The sequence below is a fragment of the Podarcis erhardii genome (assembly GCF_964252035.2).
Source record: "Podarcis erhardii genome assembly, chromosome: 9".
In the NCBI taxonomy this organism is placed as follows: domain Eukaryota; kingdom Metazoa; phylum Chordata; class Lepidosauria; order Squamata; family Lacertidae; genus Podarcis; species Podarcis erhardii.
In genome coordinates this window covers 38,215,052-38,242,568 of record NC_138512.1, presented here as the reverse complement: position 1 = coordinate 38,242,568, position 27,517 = coordinate 38,215,052, and the positions used below count along the sequence as shown (strand labels likewise).

General features: G+C 41.4%; 1 protein-coding gene and 1 long non-coding RNA gene across 13 annotated transcripts in view; one reads left to right on the top strand and one right to left on the bottom strand.

Moving 5' to 3' along the window:
* The window catches only part of LOC309349482, a 31,527-nt gene extending 23,045 nt beyond the window's left edge, over nucleotides 1-8,482 (bottom strand). Inside the window, exon 1 of one of the 2 annotated variants that reach the window (XR_014159945.1) lies at nucleotides 8,304-8,482. This is a non-coding gene — a long non-coding RNA (uncharacterized lncRNA). The remainder of the gene's footprint in view (nucleotides 1-8,303) is intronic. The other variant, XR_014159946.1, reaches the window with a different exon arrangement.
* The window catches only part of LOC309349473 (uncharacterized protein), a gene marked incomplete at its 5' end in the record, with an annotated part of 127,174 nt that overhangs the window by 6,288 nt on the left and 93,369 nt on the right, over nucleotides 1-27,517 (top strand). The window contains 3 exons of one of the 11 annotated variants that reach the window (XR_014159935.1): nucleotides 464-1,135; nucleotides 13,688-13,733; nucleotides 14,259-14,317. The exons of 7 other annotated variants lie outside the window; for them this stretch is intronic. Coding sequence is in view for 1 of the 4 variants with exons in the window: in XM_081875531.1 (XP_081731657.1) it covers nucleotides 8,495-8,591 (97 nt within the window). Of the gene's footprint in view, nucleotides 1-463; nucleotides 1,136-5,472; nucleotides 5,548-8,494; nucleotides 8,592-13,687; nucleotides 13,734-14,258; nucleotides 14,318-27,517 lie in introns of those variants that run through there. 3 more of the 11 variants (XR_014159934.1, XR_014159928.1, XM_081875531.1) reach the window with 3 other exon arrangements.

The window sequence follows — 27,517 nt, the reverse complement described above, 5'->3', positions numbered from 1 at the left end:
ACTTAAGATGCAAGTCATCTGATGGAAAAGTAGGCACCATAAAGCTAATTAGATCTCGTCAACTCAAAGGGACTGCATTAGGTCATGGGATCCACAAGAAGATATAGTCGGGTGAAACAGTGTACCCATGGGTGGAATGCTTTCAGTAAAATTATTATAAATTATATACGAAACAGAGAGAGTGAGAGAGTTAGTCCTTGTAACTCTTCAACTAATTGTAGCTCATTATGCCATCCTGAGCTGCTTGGAGGCGGTGTGCAATAGTATTGTGTCTAATAATAGTGTGTTGTCTAGCAGCACCAAACTGGGAGGTTGAGGGTTAGATGTAGAAAGAAAAATGAAAGCAACTGAACCATATCCCACCCCCACCCCCCACTTCCCGTAGGACAAACTTTGTGAGCAAAAGATGAAAGGAGGCTGAGCGAAAAATTTTATTCATCTAATATAATTCACATACTTCTAAGTAGGTGCCCAGAAGGGTACATACGGTACAGCAATGGCGCATTCCAGATATCAATAGGCAGGGAGTTCCAAAGTAAATTGCCATTAGACCAGATAGTTTTCCTAACAGTACAAGTAAGATCAAATGTACAGCAAAATCCGGACATATGGCTTTAAAACTTCAAGAAATAAATAAATGGTGACCTGATTGAAGACTGTAAGTGTCTATTTGATGAGTGTAAACTGCAGAATATTAGTGCAGGAAAACTTGATGGAACTGAAATTTCCACAACTACCTCTAATACAGGGAGCCTATATACTGTATTTGCTGTTTCATTTAAAGTGATAGTAACCATATGGCATGTGCATTCAGAAGTGGTGGAAAATTTCCCTATTTCAACTTTCTCATTTTCCTGATCTTAAATTCAGTTCACCATATTTTCACATCAGATTGCATTTTTTTCAACATTCCCACAAAGATTAGCGTTTCAGTCCATTTCTCCTAATAAATACGTTTTGCACACAGTTTTGACTAATATATACATCCTTGCAAGATACAGTATAAGGTGTTTTGCATGTTATTTTCATGGGTATGTGCATTTTTATGTACACTGTCTCCTAATATGCACTTAGTGTGAATTTCACAGGACAGCTGTATTTGGGTTCACATATTGTTTCTTGAAAGGTAAATTAGGTAGGCTCATCGTGAAATGCAAGCTGAACCAAATTTCGACGCACCCCTAGTCTTCAGCAAGTTCTTATGTAATTCAAAGATTTTACCAAATGGTATGCTGTGCAGTATTTTTAAAAAAGTTCTTGCAGAATATATATTTGGTGTTGGTGTGCTAACTGGAGATAAAGCAGCATCTGAAATACATAGTTAAGGAGACCTCTTGTGTTTGTTGTTAAGTACTACAGTTTTAATACGGAATTATTCGTGGCATTTATTTACGTCCCAGAACAATTACAATTTCCAATTCTACATTTGGATTACACTTGCTTTTCTGCAATTAAATCTAACGGCTGCTTCTACCATGATGGTGCAGCAATTCAAGCACAAATGCAAAGTGTACACATCCTATTGGATACAAAGGCCCTACTATTGTTATTTCTGTTCCCCTTTCTTTTTAAAATACAGTGGAACCTTGGTTGTCGAACGTAATCTGTTCTGGAAAACTGTTCGACTTCCAAAACGTTCAACAACCAAGACGCAGTGGGCGGTCGGAAACTCCCATTGAGAAAATTGACAGATAAATACTCTGTTTTTCTTCTTCTTTTTAGTACACATAAAAAGTCTGATCTACTGAAATATTTTGCAATAAATTTGTACCATTATTAGTTAGCAGTTATTTATCATTGTCACTGTGCAGATAGTGGGGGCATGCAAATCAATGTTAAAAGGACTGGGGTATTGGAAATGGATGTAGTTGTCCCTGGAACCTGAAAATAGTTGAGAAGCAGCCAAAACTAAGTAGAACAATTCAAGGTAGAATTTCTGGATAAATATCTCTTGGGGTGTAGGTAATAAGACAGGAAAATGATTTTCTCCAAATGTGGAGTTAAGAGACTGGCAAGGAGACACATGCAGTCAATAAGCTTCACATTCAGTATTAGTGAACAGTATACAAAGTATTGCTTATTTATAGACAAGAGAAATGAAGTAACTGTATTGTATGATATTTGTTGATTATTGCATACAAGTACAGTGGTGCCCCGTAAGACAAATGCCTCGCAAGACGGAAAACTCGCTAGACAAAAGAGTTTTCCGTTTTGGAGGTGCTTCGCAAAACGGATTTCCTATGGGCTTGCTTCGCAAGACGAAAATGTCTTGCGAGTTCCTGCGGGTTTTTTCCCCTCCCCCCTTTTTTCTAAGCCGCTAAGCCGCTTATCTGCTTATCCGCTAAGCTGATAAGCCGCTAAAAGCCGCTAATAGCGCTAATAGCGCTAATAGCGCTAAGCCGTCAATGGGTTTGCTTCGCAAGATGAAAAAACCGCTAGACGAAGAGACTCGCGGAACGGATTCTTTTCGTCTTGCGAGGCACCACTGTACAGTGGTACCTCGGATTAAGTACTTAATTTGTTCCAGAGGTTCGTTCTTAACCTGAAACTGTTCTTAACCTGAAGCACCACTTTAGCTAATGCGGCCTCCTGCTGCTGCTGTGCCGCCGGAGCACGATTTCTGTTCTCATCCTGAAGCAAAGTTCTTAACCTGAAACACTATTTCTGGGTTAGCAGAGTGTGTAACCTAAAGCGTATGTAACCTAAAGCATATGTAACCCGAGGTACCACTGTATTATTGTTTTGTCTATTGTAAACCATTTATATACCACCTGTCATAAAAAGATACATACCAGGCAGTTTACAACCAAGTAAAATGGTACAAGCTCATTAAAATCACTTCTAGTATACACTGCTAGGCATTTTTCTTTAGTGGTGTTTGTTTTTGAATCGGTTTCTTGTACTCTGTTTATTTAACATTACCGTATAATGCTCCCTTGAGGGCTTTAAAGAAAGTTGGGCTATAATCTTAAACCACAATGCATACTTGAAACTTCAGAAAATGTAAAGTCTCAATAGTTTTCTTGCTACTTTGGACTGTGTTGGAGATGAGAGAGGCATTCAGGAAATCGAATGTACTAGAGCAGAAAGAATTCAACCTGTCAGAATTGCTGTTCCATAGAGCTTGGGGGAGTAGAGAAGGAACAAAAAATGCTTGCTGTGTTTAGTGGATTTGTAAATCAACGTTTTAGTATGGGGATGTTCATGGCAATACAGATCATGAACTTACAATAAAAAAATTCCTTTGCAATTATTCTGTATGTTGAAAAAGTCAAATCCAAGCTTTGATATCATTTTCAGTGTTTTGCCAGATTGGTATTTTGAACCAGAGAATAGATTACTGCCTTGCCTTTTTTATTGTGGCATTGCTTTAAGTTTCAGATTGCAACCTTATGTAAGATGTTTACTAGAGGTTAAATTTTCCTAAGTTGAATTTGTTGAGAGGAAATGTACAGTTCAGGTAGAGGGGTCTTTACAAATTAGTTGGGCAAAGGTTTAATATGCAGGGTGATTCATAATGAAGTATACAGTTTTCAGATGCTGTAAGGCGGTAACAGGCAATGACACGGATCACAACTGCGAACCGTGAAGTAGATGTACAGTGGTACCTCGGGTTACATACGCTTCAGGTTACGGACTCTGCTAACCCAGAAATAGTACCTCAGGTTAAGAACTTTGCTTCAGGATGAGAACAGAAATCATGCTGCGGTGGTGCAGCGGCAGCAGGAGGTCCCATTTGCTAAAGTGGTACATCAGGTTAAAAACAGTTTCAGGTTAAGAACAGACGTCCAGAACGAATTAAGTTGTTAACCCGAGGTACCACTGTACTCATAAAGTTTGTGTTCTACTACTGAGGGAAGTGACATAGGCGATAGCGTGTGATTCATGTGACTAGTCAGGCAAAATGGCTGTGTCTGCAGTGGAGAAGGTGTTTTGTGTTCTTGAAGTGAGCAAAACGGAATCTGAAACTGTTGTGCGATGGCATTTTCGATCATGATTCGGGGGGAAAAACCTCCAAGCAGAAAATGTATCTACAATTGGCATAAAAAATGTGAAACTATGAGCTGATTGTGCAAACTTAGAAGTCCTGGACGACCGTCTGTTTCAGAAGAAGTCAATAGTGTTTGCACCACCATTCAACGAAGCCCGGGAAAATCAACGCGTAGGGTGAGTCGTGTTTCGGCAGATAAGGATTACCGGTTCGATGTGTGACAATGGGTGCACATATAGAACATCTGTGACTGTTTCTAAAAAAGCTTTAAACATTCCCCTACAATTCTGTCACAGGTAATATATATTACATTCTTCTTTTTTATAGTGTGTTGAAACGGTATATTTCATTATTAATCACCCTGTATTAAGATATAAAGAGGTGCACACACCTACAAGTGCAACCATACATGTCAACTATTCCATCTCAGTCTTACAGGGAAGCCACTTGAAGGAAAGCAATCCCCAGTAGACCTCATATATACCCTAATCTGCACTTAAATTTCACAGTGGGTGGAATGTAGCTGTGATGCACCAGGCTCCAGTACTCGAGATAAAAATAATTAATGAAAAGGGAAACTAATACTTGTTGTGAAGGGCAGTAAGATTAGGGCATCTGAGAGAGAAAAGTAGATTTGTCAGTTGGTGGCCTCTGTAAAAAATTGTTTGCAGCTCTAAAACATTTAATGTTAGGATCATTGACTTCAGACATTTTTGTTGACCATTTCAACTGACTATGGAAAGCAAGGCTGAATGTCAGATATCTATGTCTCGGACAACAGAGGGCTTTTATAATCAATATCACCAGTGCATCCAAATGAGCTGGTTATGTCTCTTCTAAACCTCTGGTGATAACATGCTTCTTTTGCTAGTATGCTAAGGGAATGACTCACAGCATTTTACAGCTGCAGTTTCTGAATAGACTTTACTGTATTACTCATTACAATACTTCCATCTGGCAGTAACAAACACTTACTGATCATCATAGCCACATCTTTGCACTAAAAATGGTCCTTGTTTATAGAAGTGTCTGTTACTCCAACAGTGTTTGGAAAGCAATGTTGTAATAGATCTGAGAACACTTTTGATAAGACAGGAAAGCCATACCACTGCTTACCATGATCTTATGATGATTCTTCAACTCACAAATATTGCTTGAACATTGCAGTTCAGAAAAGACCTACAATTTTATGGTGCATAATCTCAGTGTTTTTGTTTATCAGTGTCTGCATTTGTCAGTTGCTAAATAAAATATAAAATAATATAATATAATGCACTTTTAGTTTTACTTCACAAAATTGTATACAAGAACATATGTTTGTGATGCTGCAAATGCAGGTGTCATTTTGAACAGAGATTAAAACCCTCAAGATCTTTCATTCTTTAGTGGCTTAAACTTAGCTCCAGTTGCAATATTATAAACTACTTGGGAAAAATATACTCATGCCAGCACCCATAACTCCTTGCATGCTGAGACAGTGGGGCAGGGGAGAGGAGGGAAATGTCTTCCTCCACTAAGGCAAAAGGAACTGAGAAGATGTTGAAGGAAATTAGAAAGTGAGATAAAAGGCTAATATATAACATAATCAACAACAGACAAACCGGGAATAGAAAAGGGGGGATATCAGAAGAAACAGGACAAGAAAGTGAATGTACATGGCCATGGAAGAGAAAATGGGAGAAGAAACCACAAGAGATGGGCAAAATATTTTTGAGAGGCTGGGTGGAAATACAAAAATATAAAAGCAAAAGCTTTCCGTACTTAAAGCTGGATCAGCTTTCCCAATGCCACCAGAAAAAGTGCCTGTATTTAGCACGAAGAAAACTGTCATAGTGGATTCCTTGCTGCAAGGAAAATGCTGAGGAAAAAATAGCCATTTCGAAAGATTGATTTGATACCAGTAGAAAATCATGTAAGTGATTGCCAGCTCCTTGTGCCAAACTCTGCCTTGCCACCATTTTGTAACTTCTGCCCCTGCACCACCATTTTGTGATTGGTGGGTCTTAGTTATGTTCAGCCATCTTAGTGGGCCCTGGGGGTAGACAGTTTACTAGGTAATCCTGGATATTACAATCTGCTCCATTTAATCCAGCTAGTGAAGTATAAAAGCTTAATTCATATATTTTTACCAGTTTGCACACTGAGTTTCTTTTAATTCCTACACTGTATACATTATAACTCCATGTACCATCAGATAACCAAAGCTTGATTCTGATTCTGTAATAATATGATAATAACATATTATATATAATATACAGACATCTGTCTTCTTGGAAGCCCCACTGTGTTCATGGAGCTTACACCCAGGTAAGTGACTGTGTGCTCCCTTAGTATTGTGATAAAGTTCAATACACCCAACTGCTTTGGGTGGGAGGAATATTCAACTGTTGCTATTGGAGAGGGATATAGTATACAGCCTTTTTCTGAGGTGCAGGCTATTGATCGATCTAGACCAGGGCTGCTTACTGATGGATGGCAGCAATTCCCCAGGATCTGGTGCAGCCTTTTCCATCCTCTGCTATGGTGGAGCTGCTAGGGTTTGGTCCTGGGACGGTCTGTGTGTGGACTTTGTTACTATGGTCTGTGACTTCATTGCCTCTCTTCAGGTCCAACCTAAGTTACTTTGAAACTACTCAATGTTCTCTTGGTTGAAGGATGAAACTATGCATATGTATCTATCCTATTTCCAACTTACCTTAAAGATTGAAAGATCCGCTGGTAAGAGTCTGGTGTATCATTTAATGCTACCTCCCCCTCCCCTTCCACCAAAAAACCTGCTTTCTATTTTGTCTCAGTACGTCTCTTACTACTAAGTGTTCACCATGGAAATTTGGAACTGGATCTGAAGTTGTAGTTTCCATGGCAATCAGGATGTGATTGCAATGATGTAGGGCCAAATGAGTCCTTGGAATAATGCCAAGAGAAGGCAGCTTTCCTAAAATGTTTACATGCCATTCATTTGCTATATCACCCGGTGTACAAAATTCTAAATAACTAATATGTTGTAGGGACGTGGGTGGCTCTGTTGTTTAAACCACTGAGCCTCTTGGGCTTGCCAATCAGAAGGTCGGTGGTTCGAATTCCTGTGACGGGGTGAGCTCCCATTGCTCAGTCCCAGCTCCTGCCAACCAAGCAGTTTGAAAGCACGCCAAAAAGTGCAAGTAAATAAATAGGTACCGTTCCGGTGGGAAGGTAAATGGCGTTTCCGTGCGCTGCTCTGGTTTCGGTGTTCCATTGAGCCAGAAGTGGCTTAGTCATGCTGGCCACATGACCCGGAAAAACTGTCTGCAGACAAATGCTGGCTCCCTCGGCCTGTAAAGTGAGATGAGCGCCGCAACCCCAGAGTCATCTGTGACTGGACTTAACGGTCAGGGGTCATTTACCTTTTTAAAAAAATATATCTGGGCAGGCACTTTCTTGCAGTTCCTTGAACCTCAACACTCCTGAACAGTTTTGTAGTTGCTGGGTAATATATATATTACCCAGCAAAAGTATTTTTTGCTCTATAAGACTCACTTTTTCCCTCCTAAAAAGTAAGGGAAAATGTGTGTGCGTCTTATGGAGTGAATGCAGACTGCGCAGCTATCCCAGAAGCCAGAACAGCAAGAGGGATTGCTGCTTTCACTGTGCAGCGATCCCTCTTGCTGTTCTGGCTTCTGAGATTCAGAATATTTTTTTTCTTGTTTTCCTCCTCCAAAACCTAGGTGCGTCTTGTGGTCTGGTGCGTCTTATAGAGCGAAAAATACGGTATATCCTGCCCATCTGGCTGGGTTTCCCCAGCCACTCTGGGTGGCTTCCAGTGGAATATTAAAAACACAATACAGCATTAAACATTAAACACATTCCTAAACAGGGCTACCTTCAGATGTCTTTTAAAAGTAAGAGAATTGCTTATTGCCTTGACATCTGACGGGTAGAGGGGGTGATCAGAGAAAGAGAGATGAGGAGCATGTTTCCTCAAGTCTCAATACAGCTGCTCTCCTGCAAGAATGTTGTGTTATCTTCCAGAGGTGGGATGGGGAACTTGTGGTCTTCCAAACGTTATCGGGCTCCAACTCCCAGGATGGCTAAAGGTCAGAGATAATAAGATTTGGAATCCAACAGCACCTGCAGGGCCACAAGTTCCACATACCTATACTGCAACACCCACAACTGTGATGGCCCAGGAATCAGCTTCACCTGCTGAACAACAGCCTGAAAGGGGAGGTGGTGGAGGAGGTGCTGATGAGAACCAGCTGGCTTCAGTTTTCTTAAGCAGAGTTTCCAGCAGCAGTCAGATGCTGGTAACAACACTTGTAGTTCCTGGCCCTACCTTGCTGCTTCCTACATGTCTTGACCCATGACCATCGGATTCCTTGACTTCTGGACTGTCTCACCACACGGATTGCTGTTTGCTGGACCCTAGGGCTGGACCTGACCTGACTTTGCAAGCTGATTCTGCCTCCAGGCAAGTACACCTCATAAACTCTTTGCTGGTTGGCCTCCCACTCCACTGAGATCTGTATGTTGTTGCTTAGCAACAAGACTATGACAACAGCTTGGTCTGATGCAACTGTTCAAGCATTGTTCTCCCACGCCACACTTCTGGTGCTGGTGTTTGGTAAGAATTAAAACCCCAGCCACAAAGCTTGATGGGATGAGTCCATGTCTCTCAGCCTCCCCTAACTTATAGTGGTGTTTTGAAGATAAAATGAGCAGAGCAGAACCATGTACATTATCCTTGTAGGAAGGGTGGATTTATAATATAGTAATACAGTCAGTTGTCTTTCTTGTAACATTACAGCACAATCCTGTACATGTATACTCAGAAGTAAGTCCCAGTGTGTATAATGGAGCTTTCTCCCTGTTAGGAAGAAATAGGGCTGCAGCCTTAATCACTTTAGGACACTATCTCCTAGCAGTATGACACCTATCAAATGCCTAGAAGAGAGTGTGAATGAATCGGGAAGCTGGCTTGCTGCAAAGGCATCCCTTTATTGAGAAGGTGAAAGGAAAGCTAGAATATATCACAAAAGCAGCAGCTATGACAGACTCCCAAGCCTATGGTCATCCATTTTGGAAAGGGAGGAAGTAAACTGGAGGTGTACCTTCCTGGAAACTTGCTTTATAAAAAATGGACTAAGCTTCAGCTAACTTTCATATTGGTTATGCTATGATATACAGAAAAACATACACAACCTTTTTCTCTGTGCTGTATATTTATGTAAAGCTGGAATGCTGACAGTCTATATTTAAAAGCACAGCTTTCTGATGTTTACGGATGGGATTATGTGGTGGAATTAGCACACTTTGCCATCTGTCTGTGCAGATTTTTCTGTTGCTTCTCAAGGTCTGTGTGGTAAAATACATATCTGATATAAAATTCCGATGCTTTAGTAGAGATTGCTTTATTACAGGGGGTAGGACTAGATAACCCTTAGGGTCCCTTCCAACCATAGCTGTCAAGTGTCCCTTATTTGAAGGGACAGTCTCTTATTCCAGCACCATGTCCTGCTGCTGTCCCTTATTGATGGATGTCCCTTAAATGTCCCTTAAATGATGTCCCTTAAATTTCAAAGGAAGCAGCTCCTCTCCCTTCCTCCCTGCCGGCCAGGGAGAAGGGAGGCTCCAGCTGTGTTGCATGGCTGTGTTGCTCACCCAATAAGAAGTCTAAGAACGACTGGGGGTGGAGCTTGCATGCCTTGTGTGTGGCTAGTTAATGCAAGCTAAGGGGGTTTTTGAATGCTGGATGCCATTTTGTTGCACGTGCTGCTGCAAACAGTGCAAAGCCAGGCTAGGGAGCCATCTTAAGTTGAGGCTGCATAGGCCTTGTGGTGCATGTGATTCAGATTCTATTCAGTTGAACCTCTGCTTACAAAGTTGGTTGGACAGTGTTCTCGAAGCTACCAGCTTGAGTTTGATCAGACTGCAGGAGGACAGGAAGACTGGAGTGCCTGGAACAGGCGAGGCTGCAGGTCCCTTATTTTGGCTGTTGGTCCCTTATTTTCAAGGCTGCTGGTCCCATATTTTCCAATCTGTAAGTTGACAGCTATGCTTCCAACTCTACAAATCTGTGAAATGTGAGAGCTGGCTGTCACGTTCAGCATCAACCTCTTGTGCTTGTAATGTGAGTGGGATGATATATATGCCTTGACCTGCAGGGAAAGGTTAAGCAAGCTGAGAAGAGAAAGGCTGGATTTAATGGGCCGTTCAATGGTATTTAAATAGGAACACTATTTAAATGTGCTCTCATGGGTACCAGGATTAGAGCTTGTAGCATGCTTTATTTATCAGATTTTAATTAAGTTTTGAATGTAGGGTGGGGTGGTTATTGTTGTTTAGACCTTTCTGTCGTCCACACTCTTGCCTTCCACATGGAGAAAGCTAGAAATCTGGATATATGAATGAATGAAAATGCTGCTGCTCTTTCTAGTCCCCATGGTTTTCAATCCAGCATGTTGGGTATTTGGTCTACATGTGAACCAAATCTGAGATGGTGACTGGGTAACCAAATGGGGCTAGATTAATGGCATGATTTTTTGTTTATTTTACTATATTTATACCCCACGTTTCCTCCAAGGAGTTCAAGGTGGCGTACACTGTTCTCTCCCTCCTCATTTAATCCCCACAACAACCCTGTGAAGTAGGTTAGGCTGGGAGGCAGCAGCGACCAGCCCAATATAACCTAGCTTCATGGCTGAGAGAGAATTCAAATTCTCCCAGATCCTAGTCCAACACTCCAACCACTACTATACACACTGGCTCTCTGATTTGGTTAGAATTGTTTGTAATAGGAAGGAGTCTATCATTTTTGGTGTTTGTGTGTGTGTGAGAGAGTAAAAATGACCTGCCCAAGTCATCATTGCAAACTGGACAGGAAAAACAAGGGGAAAGTCCGTTTTGGTTCAGCTGCATTGTACCACATGGTTGCTGTTCCACACAGTGAGCCATTTCTGTGCCCTGGTTCACTATTTGGATCTGACCCCAGGGGGAAGAGGTCATGGGCCTAACTGAAGACTGCAGGAATACTTGATGGAACTGAAATTTTCACAACTACCTCCTTATAGTGATAGGACGCCAATATTGTATTTGCTGTGTCATTTAAAGTGATAGTAACCATATGGGATGAGCATTCAGAAGGGATGGAAAATTTGTCTATTTCAACTTTCTCATTTTCCTGATCTTAAATTCAGTTCCCCATAGTTTTACTTCAGATTGTATTTTTTTAACATTCCCACAAAGGTTAGCATTTCAGTCCATTTCTCCTAATATATATCTTTTGCATGCTGTTTTGACTAATATATACATTCTTGCAAGGTGTTTCTGTGTTATTTTCATGGGTATGTGCATTTTTATGTTCTTTCCACTAATATACACATTTTTTGGTTCACGATTGGAGAAGAGCACAGCAAAATCTGGAGTAGTGTGAATTTCAAAGGACAGCTGTTCAGTATTTGGGTTCACATCTTGTTTCTTAAAGGTAAATTAGGTAGGTTCATCGTAAAATGCAAACTGAACCAGATTTCCACCCACCCCTAGTCTTCAGCAAGTTCTTATGTAATTCTAAGATTTTACCAAATGGTATGCTGTTCAGTATTAATTTTCCCCCTTGCAGAATATATATTTGGTGTAGGTATGTTAACGAGATAAAGCAGCATCTGAAATACGTACTTAAGGAGACCTCTTGTGTTTGTAGTTAAGTACTACAGTGTTAATACAGAATTATTTGTGACATCTATTTACATCCCAGAACAATTACAATTTCCAGTTCTACATTTGGATGACATTGTGTGTGCACATCCCGTTGGATATAAAGGCCATGCTAGTGTTGTTTCTGTTTCCCTTTCATTTTAAATTACTTTAGTTTGTAAGCATGTGGACAGTCTCTATGTCGTGTTTTATGTTATTTTGATTGCTTTATAAACAATGATAAATACAATGATAACATTAAAAGCAGCTAGAGCTTTCCCACACAAAGCTCACATGCATTTTGATAAAGGAGTGATTTATACATGTAGGTGTTTCAAAAATACCATATTCATGTATTTTTGTACTTGTGAGTGGCAACAGAGCACAAAGCATCATGTAAGAAGCAACCTTCAGACTTCCTATCAAGAGGGTGTGCTAAATTGAATGTGCATGCTAAATCTTTGTGCATGAGAAATTGAATGCGAAAATCTATGATTGTACTAAGCTCAGTTGCCCCAGACCCTGCCAACATGGCCAGCGTTCAGGCATGCCAGAAATGGACTAAAGCTGTTTGGCAGTGGAACAGACTCCCACAAGAGGTGGTGGACTCTTTCCTTGGAAGTTTTTTTTTTGCAGAGATTGGGTGGTCATCTGTCATGGTGCTTTAGTTGAGATTCCTGCATTGCAGGCGGTTGGACCAGATGACCCTTGGGTCACTTCCAACTCTAGGATTCTATGAAAAGTCATAGGTTCCCCACTTCTGCCTTGTAGTGTATGGGCAGTAAAGAGGAAACAACACCTTGAAGCTGCTCCAAGTGTGAGGCAGGAGATGTCTAATAGCTCTCACCTTGAGTAGAAAGTCTACTGAAGCTGACAGTTGGCCAGAGGAATGAAGTTGCATTCACAATTCAGGTAGCAGGTCTTTGCGTCTGACATCCCCAGCTGTTAAATCTGCACTATCTAACGGGTGGCCCATCCCATTTTGCTGCCTGAGGTGAAACAGGAAGGTGCCAGGTCCCTCCACCGAAGCTTCACTTGAGGTTGCATGGTGGCAGCTTCTCATGAGATCTCTTGTGAGATTTCTGCCGTTGCCTCTCCTCATTTCTCCAGTGCCAGGGGTGGGTGGGTCATATGCAGGGGCACTGCCCTTTGGGATTCTGCCACCTGAGGCGACTGCTCAGGCCACCTCATGGGCAAACCAGCCGTGCTGTCAAGAGATGGCTGAGATAGGGGTGGTGTAGGTGCTGTGAACTAGGCCAAGGAAAGGGCATTGGGTAGGCTGTATGGTAGTCTTTACTTTGATAAGGGAAATAAAGGGCATAGGGCAAAGACGGGGCCTGTGGCTCTTCCCAGACAGCATGATAAATTATTGGGAATGGCAGAAGGTGCTGTCCAGCAACACCTTCAGGGCTTCAGGTTCCACACCCCTGACACAGGGCCACACACGTTTTCTTCTGGAGTCAAATCATATTGCCAGTGATAATGTACAGTGGTTCCATTATGCTGTTTTCCTTCTGGAATTGATATATGGTAGCACCCAGGGAATTAGTGTGTACCCAGTGACTGTCTGTTGCTTGCCCTTAATTCATACCTCTAGTAGAGACATTTTTGTTGTTAGTTTAATTAAAAATTGTGGGGAAATGATTGCCAATCTGCAACAGTGTTGGTTAGTATGTTAATCATTTATTTACCCCATTCATTTTTTGGCCCAAAACAAATCCCTACCCCTTGGGAAATAACATTTTTCTAAAGTGCACTATAAAAGCATCATGAAGGGTTTCCAAAGGCAATTCAGGCTTTTGAACTTATTTGCAGTACAAAGGGAAGATGTGACTTTTGTGTGCTGGCAATGCTTTTACCTTTTTACCAACAGTGTGCATTGGTATCGAGTTTATTCTAGCTAAACCTTATCTAAAACGAATGAAAGCAGAGAAGCTTCCACCTCTATGAAGTGTGTATTGATTTCTGCCTTTTTCTTTCTTGTCTGTTCTTAGTGGTCGGCTGTCTCCCTAATGTGGCCATTTGCAGCTACTGCAGGCTTTGCTTCAATGCTCCTTGTGGGAGAGTAAAAGAGGTCAGTCAATCAGCTACCAAACTAGAAATAGGTGCAATAAGGCTGAAATATTATACAGTGATACCTTGGGTTATAGATGCTTCAGGTTACAGACTCCGCTAACCCAGAAATAGTAACTCTGGTTAAGAACTTTGCTTCAGGATGAGAACAGAAATTACGCAGCGGTGGCAGTGGGAGGCCCCATTAACTAAAGTGGTACCTTAGGTTAAGAACAGTTTCAAGTTAAGAACGAACCTCCAGAACGAATTAAGCTCTTAAATCGAGGTACCACTGTATACACTTACCTGGGAATCAGCTGCATGATACACAGTAGGATGTATGTCTGAGTAAACATGCATAGGAGAATGGTGTAAAAAATGGTATAAGCGATGTATATTACCATACCTTTTGGAAATTCAAATTAGCAATGTTGTGTTGAAGGGAGGTACAACAGCTCAGCTGAAAGCAACACAGTTAATTACAGGGATCGGGGAGGATCTAGTCAATTCCTGATCATAATTTAAAATATGTTATACTCTAATGCAGGTGTAAGAAACTGGCTCTGGAAGATGGGCCCAATCCTTGTTTCCTCTACCCCTCACAGGGTATGTTATGCTTACAAATATATTCTTGGTTATGCACACTTTATCCTAGGATATGCCTTTTTGTACGCATTAGTTGGCTGGAGTTCTGGACTGCAAAGTTCAAAGAAGTATAAATTTTGAAGGTTGTGTTTAGAATCATGGGCTCCCAGAATTATAGAGTTGGAAGGAATCCCAAGCATCATCTAGTCCAAACTCTTGCAATTAAGGTATATTTTTGCTGAATATGGGGCACGAACCCATGACCCTGAGATTAAGAACCTCATGCTCTATCGACTAAGCTAGTGTGTACTGCTTTGGAAAGCTAGGGAGGTTCACCTTCAAATGTGAACTGAATCAAATTTATTTCCCATCCCTAGTGTGTAGACAAGCTTCAGACAAGGATAGAACTGTTGTCTGCCCCCCGATGTAAAAAGTTTTAATGTCAGCAGAAATGGAGCACATGTATCTTTCTTCCATTACAACATTTCTGTTGCTGGTATGGTGGTGGTAACTACAGGTGAGGGTTAAAGAACTTCAGCTCTGGGGACAAACAAAGACAATTCTCTTGGGAACAACTGTTGGGGAAACCCTGATTGGCTGTGGATTCCAAGTATGTGTTCCCTGATTGTTTAGGAATATTCATTTACCCTGAACATTTTTCTAGTTTGCTGCAGTAAATCCAGCTGTGATATTAGCCTAGCCATGTATGAACCTGATTACTACATCATTAGCCCTGAGCTTCGCAGAATAAGTATTTTATCCTGTTTCCTATGTCCAGTCCACCAAACTCCAACACTCTACCCACGTTCTTAAGAATGGATGAGATATGAAATGCCTGAGCTTTTCCTTTGGACATTCAGCAGCTTGTTCGTGTTGTCTTCATAAGATGGGGTGTCAGAGAACCCAATGCATTATCCAATGAAAAATCAAGTTGACAAAGTCAACTTTCTCCTGTTAGTCATCTAGTGAAGAAAATTAATGCATTGTGAAACTACTGAACCATGAGGGTTCATGTGTCGATAGTGCCATCTCTGATGAAAATAGAGTAGAACAGCAATACTTGCTTCATGTAAACTCATTTTTAAGATGTCAGCTAAATCAACAGCAGAGGCACATGCTTACTGTCAGAGCAATGACTTCCTAAGACACTAATGAGTTTCAGTAGTTATGCAGAGGAAATTTATCACTACAACAGTAGTGTAGAAAGAAGCAAGAAAGCAGTTCCCTGACCCCAGGTTCACAGACAGTAAAACAGTAGAAAAATACTGAGAACTTTGAAACAGGATCTGTTGGCTGAGTGCTTGCGTGTTTTAGAGCAAGAAAGCTGACCAGCAGAATGCATGTACTACTTATCTACTAGTAAAGGCTACTTCTTCTTGCCAATAAATAATAAAGGCAAATGCTATTTATTGTAGGGGAAACTTATAGGCTATACTTCCAACCTTCAGACCTACCCACTACCTGAAGCCTTTGCAAAGTGATGATATGTATAATGTTTTATGGTTTTGAAAAAATGCTCATAAGGCCTTCCCGTCATTTTCTTCCTCTTTTTTCTTTCTTTCTGAGGGGGTGACAAACTTTGGAGTGAGATTCGCTTTATCCAACTCTATTGCAGCTACTGCTCTACCCCAAAACTCAGTTTGCAATCAAGAAAGGGGATTTTTGGCTGGAAACAAGCATAGGCCACGTATCAGTGTTTTGCATGATCTAGATTGGCACTCCGTTGCTTTTTCTTCCAAATAACAGTGTCTTGCATTTTTACTCCACTCTGCCTGAAAAGGCCTCTCTGAGAGGGTTACAAAGGTCAGTAGTGTGACAAGTCCCTGCTCTCAGGCTTAACAGTCTTCATGGAGAGTGCGATCCCATCCAAAACCAGTTGAACACATAAGCACATATCCACTCGTCCTCATCCAATTCCACCACTAATCTCAGGCATCTGTTTAGGATCTTCTCTTCCTCCCTGGGATGATGTCACTCAGCAGTTTTATGCAGATGTTCAAGAACATGGGAGACAAGACTGACCCACACAACAGTGTACATAAATTAGGCATGTCTATTTCAATAAGTTTACTCTGAGTAGGACTAACATTGGACACAACCCCTCTGAGACCTTTGGAGACCTGCTGACAGTTCTGGGCTAGATGAACCAATGGTTTTTACTTAATATAAGGGAACATCATTTATTCCTAGGACATGGAAATGTTCAATTCAAAAAGGCAATATTGGGGGGGGGGTGAAATACGGCATACTACCCCTCCTCCATCTTCCACTAATGCATCCCTTTATTTTCTTCCCTTTTTTGCTGAGTTTCTTCTTGCCCATTTTAACAGAAAAGCACAGAATCAACGCTTTGTTATTGTTCAGAGTGGCAGGGCATTTTTAAAAAATGTTTTAAAGCCCTTCTTTATGGTGTGTGGGCTGTAGATTACATTGTACTGTGGCTAGATGGCAATGTGTCTTAAGCAAAGAGCTGCTGTGGGCTATGGATTTATGCCAGTCTTGAATTTTTCGGAACTGCTGCTTTGCTTCAGAATATCCGTGCCTAATAAGGTTTTGGCTTGATTCTGTGTTTGTTGGGGAGGGATGGAAGAGAAAGATGGGGACTAAACCAAATAGAGGAAGAAAGTAATTCATTTGTTGAACCAGCGGGGTGGGGGAGATCACCCAGAAATGCTATCAGACAGGAGCTAAATCATAATCTGGTTCGTTTCTTTTAGCTCTTTCTGTGCCATCTGTTGCTTCTGCACCATCCCAGCAGGGACAAGGAGAAATGACAGAGAATCCCATTGTACCTCTGGAATCATGAGCAGACTGAAGGTGTGAGGGGCTCAACATGCACACCAGTCCAAGCTCTATGCAGACTGCAACATGGAAACTTTGTCGACAAAAACTGTGTAGCCCAACTTAGTGGTGTGACATCTGCAGCTATCAGCAAGTATACAACAGATAGGTCAGCTGTGGGTTGGCAGGCAGCTGAAAATATGACTCAATCCACTGATTTGTATTCATGCAGGTACACTTTTAATCATCTTGTTTATTGGACATGATTTCAAGGGCATGAGTGGTGTTTTGATTTAATCACCATGCCTCCTAAGAGTACGAAGAGACAGGAATACAAAGTCTTAAGGACTCTTCACACACCATTTTTAAGGCAGAAGTTCTGAGGGTATAGTTAAAAATGTGGAGCGTAAAGGTCACCAAGAGGTACTTGAAACCATGTGCTTCATATAGGAATACTTGCTAGAGTTGTGGTATCGGCCGCAGTTACCTCTTACCTGGATCCTTAGACCAAGGCCAGAGAAGCAACTACTTTACTTCTTTCTACTCCCAGGGTTCCTATGTCTATTAGCGTGAGGTGTGCAGCCTCTTCTCTAGAAAATTGCACATATATTCTTGTTGGAAATGTCCAGACATTCTTTGCCAGCCATTCTGGGATGTGGCTTGAAACTAAGCAACAATATCATGTACAGTGTAAGAATTGCGTCTCTACTGTGGAGCTTTCTATGCTTCATCACTTCCATCTGATTTTATATCTGGTCACTGTCTTTCCTATCCATCCAACAACTATCTATATACAATAAAAATGAAATAACGTCATCACGCAGTTCATACTGGAGGATTTGTAGAGCCGCATCACAATCCTGGATTTGCATGAAGTCAGGGCTGGGTAGGAGAGCAAACGTGATGGCAGGTTGCACAACGGCAGCGGCTGTGGCCTGGGAGAGTGAAGGCAGGGACACTGAGAGGGAGAAAGTGGTGGTTTAAAACAATGGCAGAGGTTTGAGTGAAGAGGGAATTGAGAGACACTGAGAGGGGGCAAGTGGCAATTTTAAACAATGGCAAAGCAGAGCTGCAGTATAAAAGAGAAGTTGGCTTCTGAAACGGAGTTGGGGAGTTGAGAAATGAGCTTAGTGTTTGCATAGGAGTTTAAGGTAGGGGGAATGGCAGGGGTTTGGTGAGCCAAGCGAGCCGGGATACAGCCCCATGTAACCTGATATGGTGGTTTCATGTGCAGAGTAGGCAGCTGGAGCAGCTCTAAATCTGTATTTTCCTCCTGTCTTCATCCCCATAGTGTCTTCCAGGTAGAATAATAGAAAAACAACCTTTATTTTTCTTTTCTTTTTTAAAAGAAGATGATAGGTTTTACATTTACACTGCTTTTGAAGTGTTCTAATGACAACGTTGAAAGAAACTGTAGTGTTTACCATTGGCCAGTAGAGTGTGCTCAGTCCTATCTCAGCGAATCGGCGATTGCTCCTGCTTTTCTAAGCACATGGAATACACTCCCAAATGGTATTTATAAATAGATCTCCCTAATACAGCAGGGCTGTGTACTGCAATCTTGCAGCCTATTAGCCTAAATAGAAATACATTCTGGAAGCGTTCCCTCTAATGTTAAAGAACGCCCTCTCAACATGCTAGTGGGGATGGCTTTTAAGGCATGAGGGGCTAGTGCCAGCTGGTAGTCTTATTTTCCTTGGCTCCAGGCTGGCTGGGAGTGGCACAGTCTGTGGATTTGGACTGTGTTGCCTTCTGTTCACTCCACCCACAAGACAGGAACTTTCTCCTCTGTCCCATCTGTGAGGAAAGCAAGATGACAATGGGGATGTTTTAATGGAGTTGCCTTACAGGCCTCCCCCCCTTTTTTCCTTGGCAGAAGCTTCCTACGGCATTGGGGTCAGATTAGATTTAGTGAAGGATGACAGAGGTGCCTCTCATCACCGCTTGTGCGCACACATCCATGTGCGTGCACACAGGGCAGATCAACACCATACACTGAAAGCACATTCAGTTCATATTTAAAGCACATGGCGTCTACTGGGAACTGTAGTTCCTTAAGGGGGCTGGGAATTATAGCTCTGTGAGAGTGAAACGACAGTTCTGAGGATTCTTTGGGGGAAGAGTGTACTTTAAATGTGCTTTTCATATATGGTATGGATCTGCCCACAGACTAGCACACAGAGATGTAAAAACTTGGGTGGTGTGATACAGTGGCTTTCTTAATAGGCTGTAAGCTGGCAAAAATGTAACTGTATATTCTTATTTTGGAGTGGGGTTGTAAGAAGTTACCTTTGGCTTGCAAAATTCACAAATTTTGTTTTGAAAGGGGTAAGGAGTTTCTTAAAGATGCATCCAAAATCTATTCAATTCAAAAAGCCAGGTGCTATGACATTAGAGGCTCCTCCAGACACCTTTTCTATTGCAGATTTATGTGGTGCTGTTGGGACAGTCGCACACAATCCTGCTTTCAAGAATGTTTATGCAAGCAGAGGTTTCTGGTGCTTTCGCCTTTTCACTCCCAGTGTACTTCCTGACTCGATATTCTGTTAACATTAACATAAAGATGAATGTTAACATAAAGATGAATGTTTTGCCGAAAATGTTATTCTTGTTTCAGACCCTGCAGATTGTGGACAAAGTGGTATGTTTTGGAAAGTGGCAGAAGGATATCTCTAAGTTCGTTTGGCAGGGCAAAAAGCCCCGAATTAAGTTTAAAATACTAACAGATGCGAAAGAAAGGGGGGGATTTGCCCTGCCAGACTTGAGGTTATATTATGAATCTACAGCCTTCTGCTGGATGAAAGATTGGCTTTTGTTAGAGAACACTGATGTCCTAGATCTGGAAGGGTTTGATAACGCTTTTGGGTGGCATGCGTATTTGTGGTACGACAAGGTTAAAGTTCATAAAATGTTCAAAAATCATATTGTTAGAAGAGCAATTTTTATGGTCTGGACAAAATATAAAGACTTATTGGAGAGCAAAACACCAAGGTGGCTTTCACCGGCAGAGGCCAAGGCACGTAAGAGACTTAACATGGAGGCCTACTGGCCAAAATATTGGGAATTAATTGAAAAAGATGGTGACAATTGGAAGCTGCAGAGTTTTGAAAATGTAAAAAGCAAGGTGCGAGATTGGTTGCATTATGCTCAAATTCGGGAAGTTTTCAAAACAGATAAAAAGGTTGGGTTTCAGGTGGAAAAATCGAAATTAGAGACAGAATTGTTAGAACCTAAAGACAAATTACTATCAAGAATGTATAACTTGCTGCTTAAATGGAATACACAGGATGAGACAGTCAAATCCGCCATGATAAAGTGGGCACAGGATATTGGACATAACATTATGTTTGAGGACTGGGAAAGGTTATGGACCACCGGATTGAAATTCACGGCATGTAGTGCCCTGAAAGAAAATATTATGAAAATGATATACCGGTGGTACATGACCCCAGTCAAGCTTGCTAAGATATATCACCTGTCTGATAATAAATGCTGGAAGTGTAAAGAGGCGGAAGGGACGTTCTTTCATCTCTGGTGGACATGTCCGAAAGTGAAGGCCTTTTGGGAAATGATCTATAATGAGTTAAAAAAGGTATTTAGATATACCTTGCCTAAGAAACCGGAGGCTTTCCTTCTGGGCATTGTAGACCAGAATGTGTTAAAGAAGGATAGAACCTTTTTTATGTATGCTACAACAGCAGCAAGAATTCTCATCGCAAAGTGTTGGAAGACACAAGATTTACCCACACTGGAGGAATGGCAGACGCAGTTGATGGACTATATGGAACTGGCGGAAATGACTGGCAGAATCCGAGACTTGGGAGAAGAAAAAATGGAAGAGGACTGGAAAAAATTTAAGGACTATTTACAAAAATATTATAAGCTGTATGAATGTTAAGAAAATGCACTTTTTAGGAAATATTAGCCCCAGCAATGGTAATTAGGTGAAATGAAAATTAAGGCACAAGAAAAGAGAGGTGAAATTAAGAAAAAACTTTATTGCATTATGTTTTAATCACAATATATAAGATCATGGTTACAATAACTTTGACTTTGGTAACATGAAATTGAAAGATACAATAAGTAATGAATTGAAAGATACAATAATGAACTGAAAGATACAATAAGTAATGAAATAAGATAATAAATAGCTGAAGACTTTGTATTATGAATATTGGGTTACAAATATATTGAAATGGGTAATATGACAAAATGAAAGATACAATAAGCGACGAAATAAGATAACAAAATGCTGAAGTTGGCATTATAAATAATGCAGATTCGGGAAGATGTGGGGAAGTCCAAAAGATTCTGTAAAAGAAATATGATTTATGAAACTTTTGTATTTTATTCTTTGTTCTTTATTATTCTGTAAAACTAATAAAAATATTTTTTTTAAAAAAAAAGATATTCTGTTAACATTCTCCCTTCCAACCTCTAGAACCAACTGTTGAGATGATAAGTATGCTCACATTCCAGCCATACAAATATATCCAAGGTAGGCACAGAGCTAGGCTGATGAGGGGTGTGGCTGGAGAAGAGCTTGGAGGGCCAGAGGGAAGGCCACATTTGGCGCCTGAGGTTTCCTACCTCTTTTTAAAACAAATTTCAATTGTTGGAACAGCAATGGCATATTGTAGTATATTTCCTTTCTCTCGTTTTTCTAAAAATGTTGTGCCTAAATGGTATCTTGTGTGATCTAACGTGAGCATGATATATTTGCATAGGTTGTAACATTTAAGTCGTTGGTGACTAACCAGAACTGCTATTTGTATGGAGCTACTACAATAGAAAAGCACCCACCCACCTACCTCAGAAAAGAAGAAGAATGTGGGGATCTTTCCGAGACCTCTGCACAGACTTCTGACCCCACCTGGTTCTGTCCAGTTCAGCACATGTTACCTGCTCTGTTGCCCCTGTACACCTTATTTGAACAGTTTGTCCCCTTTGTCTTGAGTATTGACAAGCAAGGGAAACCATCTGATGTGAACCAGGAGCTGGGGAACCACTAAACGGGACCAAAGAACAAGTCACAGCCACAAGTCAAAGCAGGAGACAAGGTTATGAAGCAAGGAGTACACAATTCATCTCCTGTCCAGTTCTAGCCAAATGGTCCTATATCGTATTAGTGTTCTGAAAAAAGGCAATGCCGTAGTATACAGGATTGATTTCTAACAGCTGTCAATGGCATGCAACATTGTTCCATTTGAACCTCTTATCCCCGATTGCAAGCAAATATCTGATGTATAGGGAAAGAGAAATGACTATGTTTCTGCTATTCGTGCTGCGCAAGCCTTTTACATCTCACGTCCCTGGTGATCTGTAATCACTTTACTGTGATTCTTCTGTGCTGTGACACCATAACAGAATATTAGATTATAGTGGCATAATGTCATACATAATAACATTAAAACATGGAAAGCCTGAAGCTTGACTCACTTTGATATTACATTCTCATTTTTAAAACCCAAATGCCATTTTTTTATTCCAGAGGAGGCTGCTTCATTGTTTAAAACATTTTGAGCGTTATGGTAAAAATGCAAATACTATTTTTAAAGCTGTCTTTTCTCAACAGAAAGCCATGCTTGTGCTACATGGCAGATAATGAACTTAATGGAAAGATAGGCAATTAATTATATTCCTTATTAGTTAATTTTGCTTGGCAAATCCAACAGAACTTGGTTATGCTCTATGAATCCAGGTAGACATGGAGACCATTCTATAAAATCAACATGATTCAATAGATCTAAGGAGATCTTAACCTCTCCTTTTGTTGCATGGCATGATACTTGCAACGACCCTATGAATTCAACAAACCAAGTGGTATGGCTTTGCTGGACTATGCTACACAATGGTGAATTGTTGCAAATGCTTTTGGTATGTATAACCTTGCTATACTGTCTTCAAAAGCAGCTATCTGTTTGCTATGAAAACTTCTTTATAGTAGGTCCACCATAATGTCATTTGACAGTTCCTCTTAGGGGGATGCCTCATTCAAAGTATGTTGCTGTGGGTTTGCAGAATAGATGATCTTCTGGATTCAGCCCCCCTGTCTCCCAGTCTGTCTTACCCTGATCTGTCTTGGAGCTGAACATTTTGCTTCCTGGACGCTTATGTTCAAGTGTACACGAACACTAAGCCTTAGATAGTGCCCTATATAGTCTTTTGTTTTACGCTCTGGAGGAGAGTGGTTTTGATCTATAATTACTGAACTGAATCTTTATTGCTCAGAGCCATAGGCCACCACAATTCAGTCCATCAATAATATAATATAGGATGCTTTTAATGCTACATGTCAAACTCAAAGAACTAGCAACTTTTTGATTTTTAAATTTGTGCAGGACAGGTTACTGCACAATGAATGGATACTATCATGGTGGGTTCTTTTTCCAGAAAATACATTCCCTTATTTGGGATGCTAATGAAGCCTTTTCCTATAAGTTTGCAATTTCTGGGCAGATTATATAGTGACATGAGGTTGTTGGAGCAGATGAAAAAAAATGTACTGATTCTGCATATTGAAATTAGAATTTATGCTAGTCCTCATTTTGTTTTTTATGCTATGTCAGAATGTGCAAACAGCCCCTTCTCCTGAATGCTGAATTCATGGATGGGTGAGGGGGTGGCCACTAGGTGTGATCCCACTCTCCTTTACATATGAATGGCATTTTATGTGAATACCTCTGTGCTTTTCTGGATGTGTGTGTGTGATGGAATTTGCAGGCTGCAATTCCAAGAGGTATACATTGCTTCTTGTAGACTTCCTGCCACAGAATTTATTTTCTCCTAAGTGCTTTGTCTTGGGCAGGCTTCCTTAACCTTGGCCCTCCAGATGTTTTTGGGCTACAACTCCTATTATCCCTAGCTGGCAGGACCAGTGATCAGGGATGATGGGGATTGTAGTCTCAAAATATCTGGAGGGCCGAGATTGAGGAAGCCTGGTCTTGGGTACTGGGATAGACTTCATGCAGTATTGCTATTTTGATACATGTCAGGGTACTTTAAACCATGGGATTTATGTGGGGTGACATAACATCTGGGCTGGGGAAAATTTGGAGGCTGAAATGCACCAATAATTTTGTGTCTCCCTTTGGATAAACACCCAGAGCTAAGTTCAGTGTTATATGTTGAGTTCTAGCAAGAACCACCAGGGACCCCAGTTTGGATAGCTGTCCCCTTGCATATTTGGATAGCTGGATATGTCCTAACACCTGAGATATGACTGAACAGCAGCATCTATGTTAATGAACAGCATCAACAACAAGAATAGTGGCATAGTCAAAGCCATGACAGTAACCTGGGGTGCCAACTCTACTTCCTCTGAATGACTAGATGTGCCAATGAAAAGCTTGCTTGTTGCCTGTACTCACAGCTAACCCAAAGATGCAAACTGTTAGCGTGGGTCTCTCTCTCTTCCAAGAAACAAGCAAAATGTTCCATAATACTGAACCAGCAGGCGGCAGTGGCATTTTCAGCATCATCCTTCCCCCGAAAAAAAGTGTGCTGCAATTTAAAAACCTGCAAGTGGCAGGAGTCTTGGGTTTCAAAGCATGTACAAAATTCCTTGCAGAAAAGGTGGTCTAAAAGAGAATATGGCAGGAATCCATGATTAGGAAGCTACCTTATACTCAGTCCGACCATTGATCCATCCAACTCAGTATTGACTGGCACCAGCTCACCAGGATTTCAGGCTCCAAGTCTCAGCCCTAACTGGATTGAACCTGGGACCTTCTGAATGCACGGCAGATGCTCCAACTGCTAAGCTATGGCCCCACCCATGCATGAAGCACAATTCTGTGAGTGTTCCACTGCTTCACTGAGGCTTTCTCCATAGTAAGCAGATGCAGCACATCCCATTTCACAGCCTGAGCCAAAACGGGAACATGCCATCTTGCCCTGCCGCTACCCCACTGCTGCCACCTCCTTTCCTTGGGTTGCGAAGCTGTGGCAGCGGGTACCAGTGAGATCTTGCCAAAATCCTGCGTGGTGCCTGCAACAGAGGCAGCAGGGAGGGCAGGGCGCCTACAGGACCACTGTCTTGGGGCTTCCGCTGCCCAAGTGGCAACTTCACCCTGCCTCATAGACAGGCTGGCCCTGCTTGTAAGTGTCTTTTGGCTGCTGTCTCAAGAGAAGTAATTCCCCCCCCCCAAAGGATCTGGAACAAAAGGATTTATAAATCTCTTAATCTTGAACCCTTGATACACCCCAAAGTACTAACTCCCTATATTCAGCGACGAGTGGCTTATGGATTGCAATCTATGATCTTGATAATTTTCTTTGTGAAGCAAGTTGGTGTTGACCACTTACCAGATTAAAGTTAACTAGATCAACTAGCTGAAATTGATATTTGTTGGGTATAACGATCTTGAGAGGAAGTACTTGGCGCAAATGATTCGGAAGTAGCAAATAGGCCTGTTGTGTCAGTATGAATTGCAATGTGAGATGAGATTTTGCAATTGCCTTTTTATCATCTCCCAATTTTTATATTGCAGAAGAGCTCTATATATCATAGGGAACATTGTGGGTCCATCCATTGTGGCTTGCAGCCCCAGGGTTTAATTTGAACTGACATTCACCAGAGTTCAGCTTTGGCCTTCAAAATGAAAGGACTTGCCTGTTCCTTTCTGTAGAGTCAGGATGGAGAGGAGAGCATTTCTCTGCAGTTATTTTACTTCAGGCTTCTTCCTCAAATTTGGCTTTTTCTCGAAGCTTGACAGGAAGAGGGAAGTATACTGCTGCCCACAGGGTCTTAGTTTCTTAATATTTCCATCACTGAATCTGCAAAGGTAGAAAGGCATTGGGTTACTGTTCCTGCCAAATCTTATCTGTAAGTTATTTACAGTGCAATCCTATCCATGTCTACTCAGAAGGGAGCCCTGTTGAATATACTGGGTTTCACACCCACATAAGTGCATATGGGATAGCAGCTCCAAGAGGCAGAAAGCCATATATTTGACAGTGAATATATTGAAATGTAGTGCTCAACCCCAAAGCTGAGTGTAGGTAGGAGCAAATGAAAAAGCAGATGCAGATTTCTATTAAAATGGAACAAAGCAAGATAAGATTCAAGCAAATGAAAATATATTAACACGCCCCTGCTCTAAATTCTCTGGATTACCACCAATGCCTGGAAATCCAGATGAAGCAATAAACTTAAGATCATACAGAAACTATAAGTGTAAATGACCATTGAAAGATTAACTCTTTGCATAACAGCGGGCCCAATACTTTTATCAAACCCATCACAGGCCCTGCTTAGCCATGATGAATTCTCTATCAATATGCTTATAGAAACATAGGAAAATAGATCAGTTGGTTTTTAGGTTTGTTGTTGTTTTTATTGATATTTGTATAGACTGATTTGATTGATATTGATATTGTGTACTTCACTGGGTTGTTAACATTGTATTCCACATTGGGACTGTTGCTAGAAATAAATCCTCACCTAAATAAATATTATGCTGCCCAAAAAACAAAGAGCCAAAGGGTTGGTGGTGGCCCAGGGAAACTTTCATTAAGCCTCAGGTCCCCTGCCCTCTACACCAGGGGTTGGCAAGGTTTACCTCACCTGGGCCGGTTCACTCCAGCGGAGATCCTTCTGTGGGCCAGATCGCTCACGCACATCCGCGATTTCCGGTGTTTGCGCAGGTGCGATTTCCAGTTTCTGGCACCGCAGAAGTGAGTCCCCACGCTGTGCTGCGCTGCTTTAGTGCAGCATGCAGCTCGGTTTGGGAGTGGCTCGTGGGCCGGTTAAATGACCCCCGTGGGCTGCTTGTGGCCCAAGGGCCTTAGGTTGCCTACCCTGCTCTACACCCTTTTGTAAAACTTAGAAAAACTGTGTTTATAGTGTTCTTTTTTTCCTCTGTGGGTCAGCCTAAATTGGCATCTCTACATGTAAATTAGTGTGTGAGAATGTTATGCAAATTTCTGTCATAGGTCTGTGCCTCAAGTCTTTTCAGGAACTAGCAACACCTTGCAAAGAGCAGGTTTCTGTCACAATCCTCCAGCACCTCCTTACCCTTTAAAAAGAAAGAGAGAGAGAGAGAAAGAGAGAGAACAAAAACCAAGCAGAAATACTGGAACAGTTCTGTGAATGCCCACAAGGTTTCATTATGAAAAGCCTGGCAGCCTCAATTCAAACATAATTGTGATAAAGTAGACATATGGATGCTGTGTGCATTTCAGTGGGCTACTCCACTTTGAACAAGTTGACTGGAGATCTTCCCACTCTCTTACCCCTGTGTTATTTCTCCCATTAACAGTAACTGGAAGTGCAGGAAGCAGTATATAAAGAGAGGCACATGGCTTTGCCTATTTCTTTGGATGACTTTTCTAGCATAGGACATCCCACAGCATAGAAGCCATCTCCTCGCAGTGTGGGGGCTTTGGCCCCCACAATAAAATATTTGAGGGGGCTGGGTCCTTTTATTCACATTGGCA